General features: G+C 38.3%; 1 protein-coding gene across 2 annotated transcripts in view; it reads right to left on the bottom strand.

The window, feature by feature from the left end:
- Nucleotides 1-25,697, bottom strand: part of slc39a11 (solute carrier family 39, member 11) — a 122,101-nt gene that overhangs the window by 39,095 nt on the left and 57,309 nt on the right. Inside the window, exon 5 of one of the 2 annotated variants that reach the window (XM_084341974.1) lies at nt 5,995-6,133. In XM_084341974.1, coding sequence (XP_084198100.1) covers nt 5,995-6,133 — 139 coding nt within the window. The remainder of the gene's footprint in view (nt 1-5,994; nt 6,134-25,697) is intronic. The other variant, XM_084341975.1, reaches the window with a different exon arrangement.

Here is a 25,697-nt window from a genome sequence, read left to right as displayed (position 1 = left end):
AAAACAATATGATAGCATGAGCCCTCAGGCTATAATCAGCTTCTCCGCTGTGGCCACTGTCGTGCTACGCAAGAAGACAGGGACTCTGACAGTGATGCTGATGAGTCTTGGCTGAAATGCATTTATTGCTTTTGATCTCTTTTTTGTTTTCTGGAAAACACAAGTCAGTATTTGTTGCATGAGCATATGTTGGGATTAATTTGAGGTTAGAGTTGTCATTGATCACCTTTCCATTCAGTCACATCCAGTTGACTGTTTGTTAGCCCCTTCCCCTAAAAAGCAATTGCCTAATTATAGCTTAGCAACGGGAACTAGGCACAGCAAGCCTGTTGGATTCCTCCACATGTTGAATTAATGTACATTACACCTGATTTGCATGATATCCGTCTATTGAATGGATTTTTACTAGTGGTGTTAAGCCCTATGAATAAAGGTTAGCAGGGGCTTACGACACCTTCAGGTAGGTTCAAAAGGCTGGAATCATCTATCACCCAATGGGTGACATGGGGCTGTAGTAAGACACATGCTCTCTATTCAAAGACCCACATAAAGATGGACGACATGACAGCTCTTCCAGTGTGAAGCCAAACATCTCAGTCCCAGCAGTATGGGCCATAAATCCTGTCCCCTTCATTTCAGCCTACTGAACATGTGCCAAACTAAATACTTGAAGTACACATCAAATACATTTTCAGAGTGTTCTTATCATGCTGATGTGTATTAAAGTGTTCACTTCCCCGACAAGTTTGTCTTTAAATGGGGGGGCGTGATGTCATAATTTACAGCTGAGCGCCGCTAGTGATTGAGCGGGAAGTCTTTTCTGTGGGTCCACATCCATCCCAGTCAGCAGAATAGATGTCGTCAATGTACTTTACTGCAAAACATGGATACGTTGAAACTTTACATTTCTTGATGTTCAATTTTCTATTTTCTATTTTCTAGTGTCACAATACTGTGCTTATGATCTACTTTTAGTTAAGGCACAAAAAACACTTGGTTAGGGTTTTTTTTTTTGTTTTTTTCAGAATACCTTGTCCATCACCACAGAGCCGACTGGACATGTCACACTGTCTTGGTAAAAACACCTGGTTTTGGTGGTCACAAACATGACTGGAGGTCTCCTTAAAAGTAACCAATGGTTTGACACTTACAAATGCTGAAACACAGTCTCGAACTGTGGTCACAGGCCTTGTTATGTATGGTATGTATAGTATGGCATGACACATAGAAATTTGCAAGTATCCCTGGTTTGCATAAACGTTAACTGCCATCATTATATTCTGGCGACTGGGCTGCTGATAACTACTGGCCACACTCCAGAAATGTCACCAGTACAATGTGGAGGTGTTCGTATGCAGTATATTTTGGCTTCATATTTGTACGGTGGCAGGAAGTGGAGATGGTTACTCTGGAAGGTGGTTTGTTTTCCTTTCCAAAACCAAAAATACAAACACAGGAGTGTACGGATTACATTAAAAGATGTATCTAGTGTTCCCAACTGTTGGCTGACCTGGGATACTATTGTATCTGAGTGTAGGCTAAAGTGAAAATTGATGGTTATCAGCTAGAAGTGAGAAGCTTTGTTTTGTCTAAAATCACAAACCCACTGTTTTGAAAAAGAACAATTGGTGCGGCACATCTGCTGCCGTTACAGTCAGCCATGGGCCATGGATGAACGCAAAGCTTATGTGTTAGTTTGTTAAAGGTGTCATTTGTTAGATATGGGCAGGATTCAATGGTAGCTCCAATAATATAGGTGGCAGCATATAAGTGGTGAGTAACTGACAACTGCTGCTCACTACACTGCTATGGCTACCTTTGGCTGTAAATAGCTGCTGTTAGCTTATTAGCTCAATTAGACAAGGAGGTAGTTCATTAAAATAGAGATTACTGCTTTAAATTATTCTACATTTGCTTGTTTTAACAATTGTTTGTATATCCATATTTATTATATTGTATTTGCCCGACGTGATGCTGTCCACTTGCTTCATTTCAGTTCCTTTTTCTTTTGTTTCTTTTTTTTTTTTTTAACTATGTCCATATGTCTTCTTGGCGGCCAATGTGATATGAAGGGGGGTAGGCTTTGCAATGTGGCAATTAACTCCCAGTTGCTCTATTGTAGCCATTCACTGCAAGACGCCTTTACTTTATAGCAGTTGAGCCTCTGTAAGGTAAATTATTCACTCTTTCTGAAAACTGCATAACAGACTGAGCTACACAGGCACTAGGAAATACGAATCCCTATTTAAAATTTCTCGGTGTGCTGCAGATTGGATATATTTGACTCGGAATAGCGCAGTTAAACATGCAGTGACTTACAACTAAATGTGATCCCCAAGGGGCCCATGAGAATCAAACTGATCTTGTTTATATATATGTGTGCTCTTTTCCGTTTCCTGTGTTGGCAGACTCGCCTCGAATGCCCTCAGGCAAGCCACAGGGATGCAATGAATTTGTAACAGATCCGTAGAAGGTCGTCTGAAATATGCATTCAGTGTGAACTTCAGAGCTGAAGGAAATGTAGCATCTCTGTAAACAATGACGAAATCTGGGATTCATGGCCATGTGTGACGATACAGAAAATAACATTCTCAAAAAGTAAATTATTTTTCAATCATCAGAACAACGTCATTATACTGTATCTGCTCATGAGCATGCTTATTATTCCTTTGTCTGAGTGCAAACTCTAACTTATTTCATGTATTCAAGGGTTTCTTTCTTCCTTTGTCTTGTATTTCAGTTGAGCACCACTGGCTGCTAACTGTGAAATGTCCCTGAAAATAACATCAAGGCAACTCAAGACCTTTCACAGACTATTCTTCAGATCTAACATTCAGCAGCTCTACCTGACACCACTGGTTACATCAGTGGTCAGCCTAACTCCCCTGGGATTTAAAATGATGGAAAAAATGTCATTATCATCATCATTATAAAATCTCAAGATTAATGTGAGGTCACTGTGACAATAATGGAAATGAAGAGGAGGACTGACTCAAGTAAAATGACTCAGACAGCATACGGTCTCACAAAGGAATTAAGAAACAAAAAATAACTTGAACTTTTGTTTAATTAGCAATGCTCAGGTTGCTACCTCGACACCACTTGTGTCTGCATGAATAACTTAGAAATAAGCCTTTTTCATAACAGACTGATCTGCACGTTGGCACAGGCACCCACTTATCTAATAAGTGGGTGCCTGTTATTAATAAGTAATTAAAAACTATCATTAATTAATAAAGGCAGCTTCCCATTTAGGTGTGCACGTTTCAGGGCCGTGATATTGTGTATCCTGGCTCTTTGGGGTGGTTTGGTTGGACGTTTGATTGGAACTTAGCCATTGTTAATGCGTTTAGTTCCACTTGTGCTTTTCCTACTGTGACACGTCTAAATAGCTGCTGGCAAAAAGGGTCTAGCGCATAATTAGAGACAACACAGCTGAAGAAAAACTATTTTTGCTATTTTTCCTGCTGCTAGAGTTTTTCCATGCATGCCCTCAAAATCAAAACAATTGTATCAGAATCAGAAATACATCTGTTAAGTAATAACAATGGAATGCAATCTAAAGATTTCAACCAAGACCAACTACAATTCAAATGTTTTTATTTTCTTACAAGATGTAGTGTTGATGTGTTTAGTTATATCAGTGCTCACAAAGAAAAAGAGGGGGGTGGGGTCAAGGAAAGACTCACAAGAGGCTAGCCACAGTGGCCTGAGGCACCAATCTCCTTAGAGGTCAACACATACTGTAGAAAGTGGGTCTCCTGTACCAATGCCTGAGGTTTCTGCAAAGTCAGACCTGGTCCCCCTCTCGTCTTAACAAACTGAAGGGTTCATTTGCAAAAACTGTCATCGTTTTTTTCATCGAGTTTTAGTTTAGCTATTTCTTGTTTTATGTTGACATATTGTGCTTGTGTATCATGTTTTGCTTTACGCTTCCTGTCTTTGTCGTTTTCCCACCTGTTTTCTGTGTTCACCTGTGTTGAACTAGTTAATTGGTGCCTGAGTATTTTCCATCATTCTTTATTGATTTGTCTGTGCTTTCAATGTCTGTTTCCCAGTTCTGTTTTTTGGTCTTTGTGTCTCACCTATGTTGCTGTTTGTATTCCACATATCATTGTGGTTTGAACTTAGTTAGGTTTGTTGGTCCTGGTCCTTTTTATTGCATGCCTTTTGTTTTTTGGATTCAGCTTGTTAGTAGAGCTTGCTTTCTTGTTACCATCTGCCTATCTGCAGTGTTGCATTTGAGTCTTTTTTTGCGAAAATTAATTGTAAAAAAAAAACAGATGTCCCTGTTTGGTTCATTTTTCTCCCATCATGCTATTTATTTGTGATCCCCAGGAAATATGAATAAATGTTTGTTTTTTTTATATTGACAGAGTACCAATCATATTGGTTTATTTATCTCAATAATGGCTTTTATGTGTTTTTGCAAGAGAACTTTCTGAAGTTTTTCTCTTACTTGCTTTTTGGTTTTAACATTAGATTTTTTTTTTTGTAATAACTACAAGATACTTAGGCAACTTCTTTTCTGTCAAATATATCTGCACCATAGAGTTCCAGGCTCCCAGGTTACTTGCACAATGAGTGGAAGACAGGCACTATTTATTGTAGTTTAGAGGTATACCCAATTCTGATCTTTTTCCCCCTTTGGTTCATTTTGTTGGGTGGGATAGCAGTAAATGGACCTCTGGTGCAGAATAAACATGTGATTTTAGCATTAATGTAAAAGCTAAACTACCAATAAATCCATCTGCATATTGTGAACTGTTTGGGAAGTTATCAAAATAGTAAATAATCTGAAAAAGAGAGAAGATGTGTTGAGCTTGCGTCTCTTCTCTGTGCACTTTTTCAGTTCCTAAAAGCTCTTGCCATTTAGCAACAACCTTCTTTCTGGGTTTTGTCATCTGTATCTACCTGGTTATCAGTTACAGACTAATATTTTTTATAGTCAAACTCAAATTCATTTCTTCATGTTTACTTCTCTTGGTTGGTTTGTCAGAACTGATGCAGAGTCCTCTAACACTACTACATTACAACAATTTCCCAGGCAAATATTATTTTCTCTGCTCAACATATTTGGTCTACAGTTTTCACTATTTGGAATGCTAATCCTTGAGTATTATGTGGTTTGAAATCATTAGGGTGTATGATATAGAGCCACTTGGATTTAATATGCTCGCTGAGAACCAGCCAGTAAAGTGATGGAACAACATTGATTGATCTGCCACAAGAAGAAGTACCAGACACACACACACGGTCAGACACCAGTTTCCCTAATGTCTCCTCTTCCTTAAAATCTATCTTTTCCGATTTACTTGATTTATTTTCCTACATTCATTTGTTTTATAAATTTCCACCATGTGTCACTCTTTTGTCACCTAGACGATTATGCAGTTCGTGCAGTGCGTGTAATTACCCATCATGCTTTAATCTTTCTTTGATTTGTTCTTAAATGTATAAGCTCCTCGGCTTTGCTGTGTCACAAACACAAATGACTTTCTAATCTTACAGATTTAAAACCTAGTTTATTGAAATAAAAGCCAGCGAGTCCTAAAACACTAGGTTCAAACAGTGTGTCTACTGTGTTTTACAGTATGCATGGAGCAGACTTGGTGTGTGTAATGTGTAAGATGTAGATATAGACAGGTCAGAATCCCACACCCAAGAAAACAGCTATTCAGATTAAAACAGCATTCAAAGTTAGAAGAAGAACCAACAAGTATGAAAGATGGACAGATGAGGCAGATGGGGTATCAGGACAGTGAAAAGAAGCCATCAGAGAAGCTCCAGGTGAGATTTGACAGTGGTAGCCAATGCAGTCCCTCTTCATGCATTTTCTTTCAGCATCATTGCCTGAAACCGGTTTTTCCTACTAAATCAGTAACAAATACAGTGGGGCTACAGTGGCTACAGCTGCAGATGCTTGTATGGTTTTTTTGATGACATCCAGCACAAATTGTAACCGCTGATGTGGGTATATGAATGGAGGCTTGCCTGAGAGAGGTCCAGCTCTACCTATCCTGATGGTCATCTCCTCATCCGAGAGTGGGAACGAGGGATCCTCTGCTTTCTCTTTGGCCAGCTTGGATTCTGGAGGGAGAGCCAAGGCTATATGGGGGTCAGCACCTACACCCTGTGAATGAGAGAAACAGACAAAACCAGAAAGGGTTACAAATCTAATCTAAAAATCTTTACTACAGGTAATGCTTTATTTTATGGGTCCCCCAGTTACCTTCAAATTGAATGAAAAAACTGAGGGTGCGTGTCTATGTGTTTAAATTAAGGTCAACTATCACTGCAGCTACTCAGAGTCAGCTAGCTCTGGAGGGGAAAGGCAGGGCAGGGCGAGACCTTCTGAAGAATAAGCCGGAGCTGTTAAACGAGTGGGTTTATCCTCACTCTCATTTATCAACCTGACCGCAGCAGTGATCTGCGGAGGTGACCTCCATTGTTGGGTGTTCATGTTCCGTAATGTTAACTGCCGGCTGGATGGTTGGGTCAAACAAGCATAGGACTTTAACCCAAAAGAACACTGTTCCTGAAGGCGGAGCAATCAGATATCTTGCAAGCTCAGTTTTAGCTGTGAGATATGAGTTTGGAAGCCCAGTCAGATATGCATAACTAGTTTAACCTGTGAGGGCTCCTCGGTAAAAAATTCATTCCCTGATTGTGCTTTGTACAGCAATTTTGCAAAGCACCAAATTTGTGCTCAAAGGCAGTTAACACAGGGGCCATTTTCAAGACAGGCCAAAACGATCAGGTAATACATTAGGACCCTTAAGTCCCTTATCATGGCTGTTGATATTATGCTTTAGAGTTATTTCCCATATACACAGTTACAGTTAATAGGATTAACACAAATTAATTGCCACAGGGTGAATGCACACGCTCTAGGGGATCTAAGGTCTCAGGGCACTTTCTTGGTTTGTATAGTTGGTAATCCAGCCTTGCAGATATGTACACATAGATAAGTGGGTCCCTGGACTCTTAATGGGTAGCTCCACTGATTATACAGTACTACTGCGTATGTGAAAGAAGTCATTAAAAGCCCTTTGTGGCTCCAAAGGAAAATGCATGTAATCTGATAAGTTCCCTACAGTGATGTCACTCAGCAATTTAGTTAGTATTGTGGGTAGAAACAGGTTTTTGAACAGGAAGACATAAAAAAAATACAATATCTCTGGTTCTGCTGTATGGATTCTGTGGACTGTTTTTCAAAATATGGTGCCTACATTACCAACAATGCACCTTAGCCACTAATTAGCAATTAATCAGATTGCATGCCGCTCTGGAGCCAAAAAAGACTTAATACTACTTTTTTTCCACATATATAATAGTACTCCTAAAGACCTGTAAACACACTTTAATATGTAAAATTGTTGGAGTCACCCTTAAAAACTTCATATTCTACTGCATAGGCCCAGATATTTGACAACAACCACCATACAATTTACTTTCCAATGACAATCCGGCGAGTGATGTGCTAGCAAGTCAGACAAGACAGGTTCACTTTTGTTTACTCAAGAGGAAGAAACGTCCTTCGACTATAGCACAACCTCCCAAAAAAATAAGATAAATCTCAAGCCAGTTGATTAATTGCTTTACCAGAGCACAGTGAGACAAGCGAATGCCGTGGGTCATTTTTCTGGGCTCTTAAAACACTTGGGCCTTTAAGTCTCTAAAAGGAATATAAATCCAAATGTTCCCTTATTGGAAATACACAATAAAGGGGTGAATAACAGCTTTAACATTAGTCTCTTAAACAGAAACACACTGAAAGTGCTTGAGGAAGCAGAAAATAATAATTCAGCCAGCCCCATTCTTTTTCACTGAATAGTATCTAACAAAGAGGAATGCCAATGGTGCCATCTGTGCTGTTGTGTTAATCAGGTTGTTCATTACCAGCAGTGTTATTTTGCTACTTGGGTTTCTATGATAGAGGAAGGATGTTAACATGCATAACCAGGTTACTGAAGTTATTTTGTGCAAAGTAAATCATCAGTGTTCACAAACACAGCTGACGTTTGCTCATGATAATTACTTTTCGAAACCAGAGGGGACTAAATAATTTCTTATTAATTACAAATTAAAGGAAGACTTTCACAAAACAGAGACAGCTTCGACAGCTCGGTGAGATGACTTTGCACAAATAATGGAAGCAACTTTGCTAACAATAACTTCACTGACTTTTGCTTAAAAAGTTTGTTCAATATATAAAAAAAAAAAAAAATCTTCTTTATCATCAGTGAGCGCATGTTGCATAATGCCATTAAATTCCACTTATTTCAGAACAGAGACCAAACTAAAATGCAAAATACATTAAAAATTAAGAAAAAAAAACAACATATCAGATGAATGAATTTCAGATACCACCTGAGGCGAATAAATACACAAGACTGAACAATGAATCAGCATCACAAACAGAAGTGGATTTAATTAAGAGGGTTTTTGTCTGAATGGCCAATTTGATGAAAACAGAGAGCCTACATATTCATTAGCAAACCATTACATGAATTCTGTGTAAAAACACAGGCTAAAAAGAACTTCTTGCATCTACATTTCCTCCCTTCATCGCTGGAACATGTTTGTTTCTCCCTCCTGTTTGTGTCACAGCTGGTTTAAAAGCAGGTAAAGTACATGGAGCGCTTGTGCCTGCGTCCGAATGCACTTGCATGTTCTCTCAGAATAATGAGAAGCATATGTGGACAATCACAAACAAATGCTTCAGTGGAAACCAATCAACATACTGTAGGTTTCATTGTATATATTATGTTCATGATATTTATTTTTCAAGTAGCCAAACAAGCTAAAATAATTTATGGTGAATATTGATAACACCTGTTTTTTTGTGATGTGGAAAAAAAACAGTCTACAGTTATTTTTTTAACAGTTGCAATTGTAGCAAAATATTATGGGTTGTTGCAAAAACATATGAAATGAATGGACATGAACTTGAAACAATATAAACTAACAATAACAATGCATTTAATGTTAATAATGTTGTGCAGCCTCCCTCCTGAACAGGTTAAAGGAGATCTGAGTACAAAAGTCAGTTTTTTCTCCTATAGAACTCTTCTCACTGTCAAGTAAGTTTTGTGCAATATTTCTAATAGTATGAAACTTTGATGAAGACTTCCTCTTTCCCAGAAAAATGTGTCAAAATCAACATGTATAGCCAATAAAAAGTATTCAGAGTTGTTATGTTTTATTGTTTTACAATCTTAACCAGTTCCCATTAACTTGAGTGCAAATGTAAAATGCAAATATTTCCATTTACTACTGCTGTATGAATAAGTCACGTTTCACGTACATGTCATGATTTATTCGTCAAGACTGTTTTCTTTGTACTTTTGATAGACAAACGTTTCCACAAAAACATATTTGAGTTTGACTTTTTCTCTTTTGAGGATCTACCCAGTATTTTCATGTGCACTGATGAAATGTAATTGAATACCCACTAAAAACAATTAGGAAATGAGCAGAGTTTTTACACAGATTATTAGAGAAAGACCCCTTAATGTCAAAGTGAAAACAGATTACTACAAAGTAATCTACATTTCAAAGACTGCGAAAGTCATGCAATGCTCAAAAAACACCTGTTTAGAATATTCCATCGGTAAACAGGTTAATTGGTAACAGGTGATAATATTACTATTGCTCGTGTGTTAGCATAATCGCATTAAGCCACACCAACTCAGTATTTACTATATGCACCTTTGGCACCAATTAAGCAGCAGTTACAGCCTTGAGGCAGTGTTGACAGGTCTCTATGAGCGTTGCGCATCTGGACACTACAATTTTTCCTCTTTGCAAATCTGCTTGTTGCCTTAGTGGTGAGTGACTAACCTTTTTGAAGTGCAGCTGCAAACCAGGACATTGATGTTCCTGTTTTGAAGCTATTCCTGTGTAGCTTTGGCTTTACTTTGGACTCAGCATGGTGCTGAAAAACCCAATTTTTCCCCCAAAGTCGCTTGTTTCTTGCAGATTGCATGAGGTTTTCCTTTGGGATTTCCCTGCTTTTTCATGTTACCCTCCACCCATGATGCCACCACAAAACTTCATGGTCGGGGTGGCGTGTTTATGATGAAGTGCAGTGTAACATGTGCTTTAGTCTCATGGCCAAAATGTTGTTTTTGTTGGACCAGAGAAGCATCTTCCAGCTCACTTCAGTCTCCCAGAAATCGAAGCTGAGATGTCATATGAGATCTTTCTCTTTCTCACTCCATAATATTGCGACTCTTACAGCACCTGGCCAACTGCTCTTGTATGAACAGTCTCTCCAATCTGAGCGTCTGATGCTTGAAACTCCCTCCAGAGTTTAAGTCTCTCGTTGGCCTCCAAACCAAATGAAACACCTTTGACAACACATCTTAGTTTATGTGAAATTTAAAACCAACTGGGTGCACCAGTGATGATTTAAGTGGCGACAATGCAGTGAGAGATGGCAAGAAAGATGATTTTTTATTAAAAATGTTTTTTTTCTGCTGATCAGTGTCAAAAAAGCCACATTAAATCAACTTTGATTCAGTGTTGTGAAACAATGAACAAGAAGGGTGTTGGACACTTTATAAGCAATGTACATGCCTTATATTTGAGCACTGGGTGTGAAATATAACAATGTTGAAGAAAAGAAATGTTTTTAATAAGCGTGAGGAACAGTGCTGGAAACAAAAATAAACTACTACTCTGGGAACAGTGTCTCTGAGCAATGAATTTGTTTCAGTCTGTATTTGTGACTCTTGCTCTTTGGTTATTACTCACACCAGTGGCAATGAGGCGTATGAGAAGGATGCAGCCCAGAACATAGCCTGCACAGAATATAAGAATAAAAGGAAGTTTTCTTGGGCATGAAGAAATGAGTGAGGTGGTGTGTGACATTTGAGGATGCTGTGGTGTCACTGTTAGGCTGAATAAGCTGAAGGTGTATCCAGCATTTCAGCCACGAAAATGCAGATTTTACACAAATTTCTTATGAATTAATCTGACCACTGTTTGCAGTTTGTTCTGAATATTACATGTATTTTACGAGCAGTTTCTTCAGCAAGAAAGACATCAACAATTAATATCTTTCCATCCTTGCTGTTTTGCATGCATATGTTATGGGGAGCAAAATATACCATCTCCAGCATGTTTTTTTTTATTTATGTGGTGACTATGTGTTGATATGTGTGAGGGCAAGTGTGGATTCAGCTGAAAGTGTGTGTGTGTAGTGTGATGAGACAGCTCATATACCATCTCGAAGGACATTATTAACCCACAAAGGCCTTTGGTGACAACCCATGATACAATCTCATCAGCAGGTCCGGGCTCACTATTAAAACCATTCCAGCAGCCGTCTGGCTCTGGTGATCACTGAAAGTCACCCCTCTTTGTCTCAATCTCTCTCATTCCTTCTATTTTTTACTGCATTCAGATCAGAACCGTTTGATCACCTCCCTTCAAACCCTGCAGGTACAACTGGCAGGCTACCATGGGAATATGTTTGTTGAAACCACTTGATGTGACACGAAGCAATGTGGCTATTTATGAATATTACCAAGAGAAATGATGCTCATTACTCACTACAAATTCCTCCATGTGAAGAAGAAGGAAAAAATGGAAGTGTGCAAAATATCACACCATGGAAGGGTAATGGGAACGCAATGCAATTCGGAATAAACTATCCATATTCCACAATAATGCTTAAGGGTTCATTTAGGTTTTCCAGTGGGTATAAGATGATATACAGATGATACGAGGCCCTTATGATAACCTGCCAGAAACAGACTTCCTGATACAATACTTTCATAATAAAATATCACATGAAATAATGTAGAACATTTTAGTCAAATGTTTTTATTAACGTTTTATGTAATGTCAAAGTTATCATTAAAAACATAAATACATTAAGCAAAGCTTAACCTCTGGGATTTCTTGTGACAGTGATATAGATGTTTACCTTCAAGACCACTGCCACTGAGGAAATATTGTTTTTATGTGTAGGTATTAATACAATAAACAGAAATAAAGAATGTATCTTAGTTTTTGTTTAGACGTTTGTGACATGTTTCTTAATAACAGTGAAAGTCATCATTTCAAAGAGTTTCATTGTGTTTATCATGAAATATTGCCTCCAACTGCCACTAAAAATTCCCATTTGTATGCTTATAATGTAAAATACATGTAAAGTTAAAAATATGTAGTCAGCTCACTATTTTTAAAAAGATGTATATTAATATCATCGGTGATCAGATCCAGGATACCTGTGCTCTCAACCATTGCCTTATATGGTTCTCCCAATAACATTAACGAGACACAAGTTTTGTGAACAACAATCAAACCTCTACAAACAGCACACAAACCTTTCTCCTGACCTTTCAGCTCACTGGCAGCAACCACAAACTCTTTTAACCAGATCAGAGCTTTGGACACAATTCCAGCTGGAGGTGGTCGTAGTGGCTCAATGGCTCAAAATCAGTGCATTTTCACTGGCAGCTCTCTGAACAAATACACTGTAGGGGTTTTTTTTGCATGAATTGTGTTGATATTTTCCTGACTGGAGTGTGCAATGCAATGCAATATGTTGGCTGGCTGATAAAAAATAAAATACAGGGTTTTGAGGTGAACAAATCTATGTATATTTACACAGTCATAGGATTTAAGTGTGGTTTACTAAATCACTTGCCAACTGCTCTGTGTATCAACCTACTCCTTTCCAAAGCAAGAAGAACCTGCTGATGTCTGTAGTAGAGATCTTCATGCGCTGTAGCAGGACTCAATATGAAAGGACTTCAGCTATCTGATGTTTATGTGATTCATTCTGTGTGAAAGCTGCAGCAGGAGAGAGGACTCTCAGAGGACTTGTCACAGTTTGACGAGGAAGGCAGAAATAAGGGAAAGAAGTCAAAGTGGCAACTGTCCTTCTTCCGTCAAAAAACACACTATGTCGCACATTTCCACACCCTCGAACGCACAGGGTACACACACACACACACACACACACACACACACACACACACACACACACACACACACACACACACACACACACACACACACACACACACACACACACACACACACACACACACACACACACACACACACACACACACGATGCACACTCACTGACAGTTTCTCAATTGCTTATGTGCTGATTTATACACTCCTGCTATCTTCACTTCAGACTGTTGACCAGGCTCAGTCTATTTGATCATGGAGACCAACTTTCTCAAGTAGAGCTAAACCCAACTGGTGCTCACACATCAAGCGAAAAACTTTTAAAGTCTTCAAGGAGAACAGATTATTTTCTGGCAGAGAGATTTTAATCACACCAGAGGAAGCAATTTATGAGAGAAGTACTCACCAACCTCGTCCATTATCTCCTTCTCAACAGCAACTGAGTGTCATAATCTTGTGCTATGGAAACATCCTTGATCATGATTTTAAATTTCTATTCATGTTTAATTCAAATCAAAACTGGAGTACATGGTTGCCTTGGAAAATTACATCCAAATATGACAAGACAACCTGCTACCTGCATCTGATGAATGTCATGTGATTGTCAAGATCATTTATTCTGGCACAGTTTAATGAAACAACAGGAGATTAACACTAGCAAGTTTAGCTGTCAATACTCATCCGTACTATGACCTGTGAACAAAGATGTGTAATCTGGCAACTGGAATTGCCGTGGCTGGCTTTCCTATAATGATGCTATTTTTGAAAAGAACACTTTCATAGGTGCTTTGCGGGTGGTGAACATGAAACATGAACATTTGAAAACAGGTGCAGAGAAAACAACCACATCTAATGACGTATAATTTGCCTCATTGTATTTTTAGCTAGAATGTAATCACCTGTTCTCATCAGAGTCTCATCAGGTAGTCTGTGACCTCACATTGCCACATCTCTCATTTGCCAAGCTCACAGAGTACATACAATTTTGTCCAAAGAATTGGGATTGCAGGTCATTTGGAAAGCAGGATGTACACTTCCATTCTGAAGTTTTGGGTCACCCAAAAAATGGTATGTTTTTCATGACTGCTTGACAGATGGCATCGAGCACTCGTTTTTATTTGTTATGCGTCTCCCAAATGTTCTTCTATGTGATCCAAAATTCTCAAACTTAGATTAATCTGTCCATAACACATTTTTTTTCCAGTTGTCCTCTGTCCAACGTCAATGTTCCTCTGTCTATCTTAATCTTTTCCTTTATTGGCCAGTCTCAGATATGGCTTTTTCTTTGCAACTCTGCCTAGAAGGCCTGCAGTAAGCTGCCAGTTGATGATCTCTGAGGTGTCTGTTTCTCAAACTAGACACTCTGATATAGTTTCAGTCTTGCTCAGTTATGCACCAGGGCCTCCCACTTCTCTTTCTAATCTGGTAAAGGCCAGTTTGCACTGTTCTTGAAGGAAGCAGTACCCAACATTGTATGAGATTTTCAATTTATTTGCAATTCCTCGCATGAAATAGCCTTCATTTCTCAGAACAAGAATAGACGAGCACGATATCCAATTGGACCACAGGAGTGATGATTGCTGAAAATGGTCTTCTGTACATTAATATGTATAGACTGTATCTCAGTCTATATCTGTATCTTTTGGAAATGGCACATCTGGTTACTTTTCAGTGGTATTTGGAACAGTTGTATTTTATTTTCACAGCTTTATTTAACAGCTCAGTGTGTCATTGCTCTTTTCAAACCGACTTTTGTTCTGAATCTGAACAATAGCATAAAGAAAGCAATTCCAATGCACATTCCCACCTTTCAGCTGACAGACAGGTCACCAGGACTGTAATTAGAGGAGCCCCAGACACTGTAATCATTGTTGAAATTCAACTCGTCATTCATTTAGCTATTAAAATAAATGCACCCAGTATCACACGTGTATTAATAGCAAAGAGTGCTAATGCATTCCCCTCTTTCATTTGCGTTTTTAATGAAATCATTTTATCTAAATAAATGTTTAATAGTGTTTTGTTCTCCCTAGCAAATTACACTCTGTCACCCTCTTCACTGGTGGACATTTTAGCCAATGTTGATGAGACAGTTCAATGGCCTTTTATACTCTGACTTAACATCTGACATTTAAAAAAAAAAAAAAATCATGGAAGGGATGCAATGAAACAGCAGGCCTTTTTTCCACAACATCCTATTATACCTTGGGTAGCAGTTAGCCCATTAATATGCAAATATGATACTGGCAGGAGCACACATAATGCTCATTTTGGACCGTCAGGAAACTAAAAAAATCAACTCCAAAACATATCTATGGTCAGTTATATATCGCCCCATTGACTTTCACTCCTCAAACGATCACCCCCGACGGCAAAGATGGTTCAGTAAAGCTAAAAATTGAGAAGTGAGCCCTTTCGGGACAGCTTAAACTATCATTAAGACAAAGACAGAGCAGTTTGCAACCAAGCAAGGAGGATAAATGACTCTCCTCTGCAGCTCAGTGCTCAGATGACTCAGTGTGTCTCCCTTGATAGATCACAGGAATGCTGAGAAAGTGGCCAGACACAGCAGTCACAAAGCCAGACCTTCTGCTGATCAACATCTATTTCATCTGCATCTATTTATGTACATCAGTGGTGTTCACACATGAACGCAATCACTCTACCCAAGTTCTAACTTTAAGTTTTCAAGATTTGAAAAGCCTTGGTCATTCAGGGCCTCACAAGATTTTAACTGGTAAACAACCTGTTGGAAGAAGTGATAATTACCATTACAATTGCCTTGCTGGAACTTGACAGATAAACAAATCAAGGGAGATTAAAGAATTTAGACAAAGCCGTACAGCTACACATAATGAGGCCTAAAACTGGACTTCAATCTCAGTTGAACTTAGGTTTGATGTAGGAGTATGTCATGAATTGAAAGTAAGCGTCAGAAATTATCTTAAGATTAAGTTTATTTATACATTTTTATTAAAATGAGGCCCCAGGCCTAGAAAGCCAAGACCCATTAACTATGTATTTGGTAAAAACTGACTTGACTTTTTGATTCCTGTTTTACAATATTAGGATCTATAATGCAATAGAAATGTATTTCTTTGTACAGTCTTAAAAAAAAATTGTCTAAAAACCAAGCCAAATCAAAGGAACCGCACTCTAACAGGGTGCTCTTTAACCTGTTGTTGCACAGAGAAATACCCAGCGACACAGCTAAGCAAGACAAGATTAGCCTCAGTTAGCCTTAACTAAAAACATTAACTTTTTTCCCTGTAGCTTTTATACTGAAAAGACACAAATCTTGACTGAACCAGCTTTGGGAAGTATAATGCTATAGATTCAATCTCCAAGTTTCAACATGAGCCCTATATTTGTTTACATTCTGGTGAATTGGGAACTGCATTTTTTCCCCTTGCATAACCCAAACATTGTCCCAAGTCCAGCTGCAATATCTATTCTATTCTTCATTCATTTCTTTCTTTCTTTCTTTCTTTCTTTCTTTCTTTCTTTCTTTCTTTCTCTCTTTCTCTCTTTCTTTCTTTCTTTCGTTAATGTTGAAACCTTAAAAATGGCTGTGTAATGTTTGGCAATTTATCCCTGCAAATACTTTGGTTAATTAGCACACTGCTGTGAGTGTCAACATATTAATAATGCAATGACTCTCCTGTTAAACACTCCCCACTAGCTGATAAAAACACATTTGTCTTCAGGATGCTGGAGGTGTTTCCCCAAAGGCTATTTAAATCTGCACTGGCATCTAAATGTCATGGTGCACGCTCACATACACACAAACAAGAGTCTTATGTTTCTCCATTTGTAATGGTATTTATTGTAAGTTAATTACAGTTATTGCATTTTCTGTAGCTACTCTGTTAGGATTATATTTAGTACTTTATCTTAGGCTTAAGTGAATTACACTTTCTACTATGTATAAGAAACCATCACATGGACTTAGTGTTCTTGACATTTACTGTGTTAAAATGCTGTAGTTTAGAAATAGAGCTGGTTTGAGATAAACTTGGCTCATGTTAGCAATGCGATAAGGTCAGGGTTCAGCAAACAAGCACAGTGACACTAACTGCCGAGTATCAATACTGCACAAAACCAAAAGTGTTACCATGTTCATGTTCAAGTGCATCTTAGAGCAGCCAAATTAAACTTGGTGTGTAATCAGTACAGTATTGTCACATTTCCACCCCTTCTACTTTGAACCAGAAAATGCCTGTGTGTGTGGTGTGTGTATGTGTGATAATTATATATTAATCAAAAAGCTTTGAGGGACAGAATCTATACGCCACTGACTGACAGGAAATGAGGCGATTCAAAGCCAATCTGCATTCATTAGGATCAATTACTGCCACATGAAAGAGTAATCAACATAGCACACACACAAGCACACACACACGAGTGTTATTGCCTCTCAATTAACAGGATACATGGATGTACATCACACATGCTATACAAATGTATTTTCATATTAAATATGTTCATATAGGGATGACAGCAGGCTGTCAAACTTTTTGTACACTGTTTCCTCCTACAGTTAATGCGACATTACGTTACCTTGAAATGACCACACATATACACACACAAACACACTGAAGCAACTCTTCTGAAAAGTAAACATGTCATTATTGATCAACACATATGCCTCCCTAACCAAGGATGACATGAAAGTGTCTGTGTGTGTGTGTGTGTGTGTGTGTGTGTGTGTGTGTGAGTGAGTGTGTGAGTGTGTGCATGTGGGCTGACATCCTGCCAGAAAAAATGATGTCTCCTGGTCTAGCACCCAGCTCTTAATTAATGAGTTATTAGACTGGTGGAGACTCAAGTACCATTTTTACATTAACAACACCCAGCACACACGCTCACAAGCACACACATCGGCGTGTGTGTAATAAGGTGTGGATCCTGTTGACATCTGAGTGGGTATGGTGATAATGATGATTATGATGTCAAACTGACATCCTGTAAACCTGAACCGATGGACCCACTTTTCACGGAATTAAAGAGATATTACACAAACCATAAGCATCAATTTGAACTGTGAATCCAAACTGAAAGACTAGCAGACCGAAAGAAAAAGGCTACCAGATTTTCAGTGGAGTATTCCTAAAGGTTTTGGGAGAGGTTCTTACTTTAAAGGAATAGTTCTAGAGAGCTAGATGAGAAGATTCATGTTCATAAGCTTGGCCTAGCAACAAGACTGGAAACACAGAGGTGCAGCTAACTTTGTCTCTGTCCAGAGTGAAAAAAACCCCATAAAAAACACCAACATTATCATTGCATTTTATTACCTTTGATAGGTTAGCTGTTTCCCCCTGATTCCAGCCATTGCTAAGTTAACTAGCCGCTGGCTCTAGCTTCATATTTTGCATACACGCACAAGAGTGGTAACTATCGTCTCCTTTACCTCTCAGCTAGAAAGCAAATATGTGTATTTCCCTAAAAGTCAAACTATTCTTTTAGGGATACTTAAAGTTTCCTTTAACTCAAATATGTGTTTTGCTTATTGCATCAAAGTGCAAAGAATGACACCGGTAGCATTCATCTGCTGAAGGGGGAACTTTTCTCTGTGCTCATCCTAAAACTGAGTGTAAGAAAAAAATTGTGCCGATCTGAGGCTCAATCCCATTTTCAATTTTTAGCCCAACCCCCTTTTTCGAGTTCTCTCTCGGCCCCGTGCACCCTTGCTCCTAACCTGTCAGTCTGCACTGATATTAGAAGAGCGGTACCAAGTGCAACACCTTCACCTTTGCCGGGATTTGGCATCAAAGGGGGGGAATACAACCTTAGAATGTGTCAAAATGGGTAATGTTTCAGTGATCTGGAATCTCAAAGCTATGTCTTATATATAGCTAAGCTATTACTTAAAGTAAGTCTTAATCTTCAGGTGCCCACTGTTCCCATGTTTTGTTAGAAATATGCAAACCAATGTACCATTATTTGACAGGTAAATGTGCATCAATCATACTTAAGAGTGCATGGGGGAATGCCTACAGGTATTATAAAAGCTGCTTCTGTGTAAGTGATTGATATCCTGTGGATAAATGATGGTGGCAGGAATCTACAGTGGCAGCAGTAATAGGAACTCAAACCATTCAGTCGTCCCATTAGGCCATGCACCTGTTGCTAATATTTAAGGTTGATAAGTTAAGAAATGCCAACAGGACTGCTTTGCAGAAATGAGACATGATAATAAAACCAAAAGAAAACCTCATATATAGCTTTGTCCTTACGGCGAGCACTCAAACTTTAAATGAACAACAATGGGAACAATGGTTTCAGACTCGCTGCTTGACTGCCAAAGGTGAGAAATTGGTATTTTGCTTCACCAAATGGAATTGGCTTGACCAAATGGATGTCCATTCAATTTCCACTTAAATTTTCACTTTATTCATCCTGTTTCCGTCTGATTTTTAATCACGGTTTTGTTCTATCATGTAAAATATGTATGAAAAAGGAGCAAAAGCACAAAAATACCTTCAACTTCTAAGAAAACTCAGAGCACTTATTTTCACAGCATTGCAGCCAAGCAGGCTGTGCATGTTTAATGACTTATGGGGTTTTCTAGTCTGTATTCTACAAATGATTAAATTCAACTGTGTTTTAATTCATCTTTATATTTAGTTTAAATATTTATTTAGTTTTAGTTGTGTACTACTACAATTTTCTTCAGCAGCTCTGAGAATTTCTATTTAGCCTACTGGTGAGGAAGTTATACTGATTTGGAGTTAATAGCTTTGGCAGGTCTGTAAAACTGTGCATTTTGCAAAATAGTTCAAATGTTTTAAATAAATCTAACACTAATCCCTAAGGAATGGTGATTTCTTTAGTACCATCATTGACACAGTTTAGTGTGTGAATTTAACCCCGTCTTTATAGATGGTGACAAACAGCTGCCAGTGCATGCTGCCAGTGATAAAAGTAAAATGTGTGACAAAAATAGCATTATATTGAAGTACTGTAGTGCTGCACAGATGTTGTGACTAGGGTCGGGGTCCAAACTTACTATTTACTTTTATGGATATGGACCAAATTACGTCAGTACTACCAAGTAGCGATTTATGGTTAATGACATAACATGGTGTATGTTTTATGAAGACAGGTGGTGGTAAAAGACAATGAAGATTTGAATAGGTAAAATTCAAGAAAATTAAGAATATGACGGGGGTGAAAAAGAAAAACAACAAAGGACAGAAAGGAGCGATTGGAGGTATGACATTCTCTTTAACATTTACTGCTATTGATCAGTTAAATATCTCTCTCGATCCACCAGTTGAAGCTTTAATTATTGTGACAAGAAAGTTGAAGACTGATTTGAACAATGAAATCATAGGAATTACTAAGTAGGGTTTTAACAAACACACACAAATTAAATGAACCAGAAACACACACACCAGGAACCAGGTTGACATGGGTAATTAGTGGAATGCCGGCTGGAATAATTAGTGAGCTTAATGAGAGTACACTGTATGGCAACAAATCTTTGGGGTCCAATAACCAACCAACTTAAATGTATGTCTTTTTTACATGTGCTCTGTGTTTCTGTGTGAAACATGGTGTGAGTGACAGAGCAAGGGTCAGGGTGATCGACCTTTATTACACATTCACTCAGAAACAAGTCTAGTGTATCATTGTGAGCGCCTTTTACAAAAGAAATTATTTAATTGTATTTGATCTAAAATCAATAATATTGACTGGTTTCTGAGCTCCACTACTATACTATTAATTTGAAGCCCCTGTTGGTAAGATTGTTGATTTTTGAGTTTCATTCCGAACTCATCAAATACTGCCGAAACATGCCGAACATCAATCCCAAAGCATGGGTATTTGACAAGTAGGAAAACCCAAAGCATCAGTATTTCTCTCTTACCAGCAGGAGATATAAGTTATAATCTTTTATATTTCAGTACTGGTGCAGTTGTCCATACGAGGGATAGGAATCAAGAAGTGGTTCAAGACTGTCTGATCCATTGAAATCAGATGCTCTGAGCTTATCTATTCCTTTTATCGATTCCGATTTGTTTTTTCTGACAGTTGCACACAGAAAATCAATGACGTCAAACTCATGCATCTGCATGGAAACCTGCAATGGGGGGGTCCATAGGGTCCATAGTTGTACAGAGTTTTTGAGGTAGAACAGACTGAAGACAGTTTTTTTCTTCACCACATTGTTGATTAAACATGTTGAATGCTGGGGTGTGCGTTTCTTAACGTGTTAGCGGATTTCAGCTGGTCTCATTTGTTACTGCTGACCGCTGATCCACTCTGGCAATGCCAGCTTGATGGCATAACAACTGTCCACAACATTAGGTCTGCTTAATGTTCGTCTTGCAAAGGTAATTATCAGGTCAATAAATAAAAAGAAACGCTTGAAACTGCTGCCTTGTTTGAAGATAAACTTCAAAATAACTCTAGCTATATATCTCTTGCTGTGAATTGTCCAGGTGCTGCACTACCCTCGCAGTTTAGCGCTGCCTTTTTTGTGCTGTCAACATCATGCTACTAATTAACATTCTGATTTAACATTCAAATTGACAATTGTGAATAGCATAATCAAACACTATATGATCAAAATCACAATTTGCAAGATGCTGCAATTTTTGATAAAGGTAAAATGTGTGACAAAAACAGCATTATACTGCAGTACTATAATACTGCAGAGATGTCCTGAGCTCCAAATCTTCTTCTCCAGATAAAACATGTTTGTTTGGTACAAACTCCAAATGATAATTCACTCTAATTGTGGATCATATCCCATAACTAATCACCATATGAACAATAGGGAATTGCACCAACAAGCAGAACTGGAAATGGCATTGGTAGCAATAAAAACTAGTATTTAATACTACAGCAAAAACCTTCTTTGAGTAGATTCAATGAAATAAACCAACTATTGTATCTGTTCACATTGAAATAAATGCATGTTCTGTATATAACAAAAAATATGTTACAGCAATAGTCCATTTTCCATGGGCAACTGCAATCTGATAAATTACATTCTGCATCATTTCTTGTGTATCTATTGTGCATGTAAAGGCAGTTTGAATCGTGCACATGCGTAAATGTTGAACCCCACCACAAACAATGAACACTACTTTATTGAGGTAATAACTAAATGTAAATACATTGAAAAGCTATTGCAAAAAAAAAAATGCTTTAGATCATTATGGTTGGTTTGGTTTAGTAGAAGGCCACCATGCCAGGGGAAACAAGGGGTTGTTATTAAAATGTCTGATCATACCTTTGAGTTGAATTTAAGATAGTAATTTGCTAATCCTCGAGAAGCTGCCAGAAATCTCCTTCTGAAATCCCTCTTTGCCATCAGGTTGTAGCCCATAATATAATAGTGAAGATAAGACAGGGTGAGTAGGGATAAGTAGGGATGTGTCTGCAATGCAACCCCGGAGGAGTGTTTTCACACACAAAAATACAGAATGAGATAAAAACATACAGTGATGCAAAAAGGCCCCAGAGACAAAGAAAGATCAAGGAACTGAGACAGAGGGGAGCCAGAGGGAGTACACATGGGGGTTTATGCTTTCATGCTTTGATGCTTTGATAAAGCACTTATCAAGGTATCTGTGCCGACTGATTTGATTTATAGATGCTTCAATTTTAAAAGATGACAACAGAGAACTATGACTGACGGCAAACCAACAGCTGATGTACATACTGATGTATAACCTGTCGGCATTGATTTGAGAACTGGATGTAATTCTGCAAACTATACAGTTAATATTGGCATAATAGTATGCTGTGGCTCTGCACCCCCTCTCCATGTTTATGAAATCCAACTAATGTCTCCTTATTTATCAAACACAATAAACAGACTTACACAAAATGGGGTTTTCTAGTCTGTATTCTACCAATGACAACATTAAACTGTGTTTTTATTCATTTATCTTAAAAAATATTGAACCATATTTTATTTGTAACATTTATTTAGTTTTAGTTGTGTACCACTACAGTTATCTTCAGCAGCTCTGAGCATATCTATTTAGCCTACTGGTGAGGAAGAGTTATACTGCTTTGCGTTGAGTTAATAGCAGGTGGTGGTCAGTTGCGATGCTGAGCTTTGCAGGTGCTTGGCAGCTTTGCAAAACTGTGCCATTCTGCAAAAGAGTTCAAATGTTTATGTTTTGAGTAAACCTAACACTAATCCCTAAGGAATCTGATGGTGATTTCTTCAGTACCATCATGACACAGGAGTGTGTGTGAATTCAACCCTTTCTTTATGGGGGGAGACAAATAGCTGCCAGCGCATGCTTCAGGGTAGCCCACCTGTCCTAAGGGACACACGACACTGGTGAGCTGATCTGTGGAGAGGATGCTGGTCTGATGGCGTCGGCACTCACTCTTAGTTCCACTCTTAGTATAACTACTTTTGCAAACGGGAGCTATTCCATTATTTTGTGATACGTAAGTTTTAAAGTTATTCAATATAAACATGATCAATAATTGATAATATCACCATTTTTCCATTGAAAAATAAATCTCTTTTGTGATGTGACAACGCTATAGTAAAAGTTTAGGCACAGAGGTTGAGGTTATCATGGTTATGTACTAATAAACACATGATTAAGGTTAGTGAACAATCATGGTTTAAGTTTAAAAAACAATGCTGACTGTCAGTTGGAAATATGGAATGAAGGGCAGTCTCCTGATGTAAAAGAAATGCCTCATTGGTAAAAATAAAAAAAAAGGTGAGAGGGGGGAGAAGCTGTGGGAGAGAAAGGAGGAGGGGGGGATACGACAGCCACAGCAATAATACCAGCTTAACTAATCAAGATATGAATAATAATAATACTAAAAGTATAATAATAAAAATAATAGTAAGAAAGACTGTGTTTTAACTATATAATTTACCAATCAGATTTGCTTTGCTGAACCAACTCGTTTTGTAAGCACACAAGAGTCTTATGTGATTTTTGTTGTTTGTTGATGTTCAGCATGGGTTCCTGCTCAACGAAAATATTCCCTCCGCTCTGGATTTGAACCGCCGACACAAAGTCAATCTGTCACAACAACTGTTGCCCTACTCTTTTGATGGGAAGCACAGAAAATGGCCACTGATATTTGAACAGACAGAAGCACATCAGTGGTGCCTAATAACAAACCAAATGTGACAGCGTGACAAAAAAACAGAGCATCTTGACATGTTTATACATGACTCCAAACACACAGTCCACATCTCTGCTACGCATCCTCTCAGCAGGAGTTTACAGTTCTAAGAAATTAATAGACTGTCAACAAGATCTTCATGTCTGGGCAGATTTACTTTGAAACCAGCATCAGTTCTATGAGGTAGACATGGGGATACAAGGGCATAAGTTATAAAATAAGATGTCATATATTATAATATATCTTGTAACATATAATATATATCTCTCATTATATACGATTTGTGCTTGCAATATACTGTCATTAAATGTTGCTGAAATGACACCTTTTACCAATGATACAATAATACTTTTCTTTTAGGCTTGCTACTCAATAAGCAATATATTTACTAGAGGCGTGAATCTTCACTGGCCTCGCGATTTGATTACATTTCACCTGTCAAAAATTGAAATGCACAACAATTCAAGATGCATGTTGATGCATCTCGATGTATAGCATCCTCAATTCTGCCAATGTGCCCATATTTCTGCTTTCAAAATGCTGGGTGTACTTTTAATCACTCGCTGCTGATCCCTCCGCAATATCTCCTCGATAGCCTATGTCTGCTCTGAATTCAATGCGAGAGAGCGATGTGCAATGTAACTTTACAACTTTATTGACGAGCTGGGGCCTGAAAAGTCAGCAAACTAGCTGATCCAAGTTTAGTGTGTATCATAGAAAACCCTTAACCTTATTATGTTGGCGCAGCTGGAAACATTGCTGATTAAAGAAGCAATAAAATTGACCTTCCTAAGGCTAACTCAGTATCTGAAACATCAGAAGCGTCTCTTAACAGAGAATAAAGTGAAGTGGGAGGCCCTGGTGCGCAACTGAGCAAGAGGACAAGCACATCACAGTCCCTTTTTGTCAAAGAGATGCCTCACAGGTGCTCATTATTTAGTACCCACAAAACACCAATCTCAATGTTAACAGTGAAATGGTGACTCCAGGATGCTGGCGTAGGCAGAGCAGTAAAGAAAATGCCACATCTGAGACAGCACAATAAAATAAAAAGATTAAGATGGCCAAAATAACGCAGACATTGGACAGAGGAATACTGGAAAAGTCTTATGGACCAACAAATCTCTGGATCATAAAGAAGAACATTGGTGAGATGCAGAACAACTGAAAAGATGCAGGAGTAGTGCATGACACCAGGAGGAAATGTGATGTTCTGGGGGTGCTTTGGTGCTGGAAACATGGGAGATTTGTACAAGTAAAAAGGGATCTTGTGTGAATGTTTAATGGAAATGTTGAATTCTTTGGGTGACCCAAAATTTTTGAGCAGTAGTGTACCTTCAGTCAGAGACAGCTTTAGAGATGATCCAAGTGTGATAGCCTTCTCATGTGTTCTAGCCTGACACTTCTCTAACTGTGATTGGATGAAGGCAAAGAAACAAACTTTTTCTTTCTCTACTCTTACTTGTTTCTATTTTTGCACCAGCCTATTACACAGTCCTGATACATGTCTGACTTTTTTTTTTTACGTCTTTTGATTCGAAGGCAGAGATGGAAAAACATCCTTGAGCGCACTCACAATACTTCTCACTCTGGAAAGAAATGTGTCATCTTGTTGAGAGGTTTCTTCTTACGAG

This window comes from Pagrus pagrus, assembly GCF_965226575.1.
Source record: "Pagrus pagrus genome assembly, chromosome: 21".
Classification (NCBI taxonomy): domain Eukaryota; kingdom Metazoa; phylum Chordata; class Actinopteri; order Spariformes; family Sparidae; genus Pagrus; species Pagrus pagrus.
Note: the sequence above shows the minus strand (reverse complement) of the source record. Positions and strands in the feature narration are given on the sequence as shown.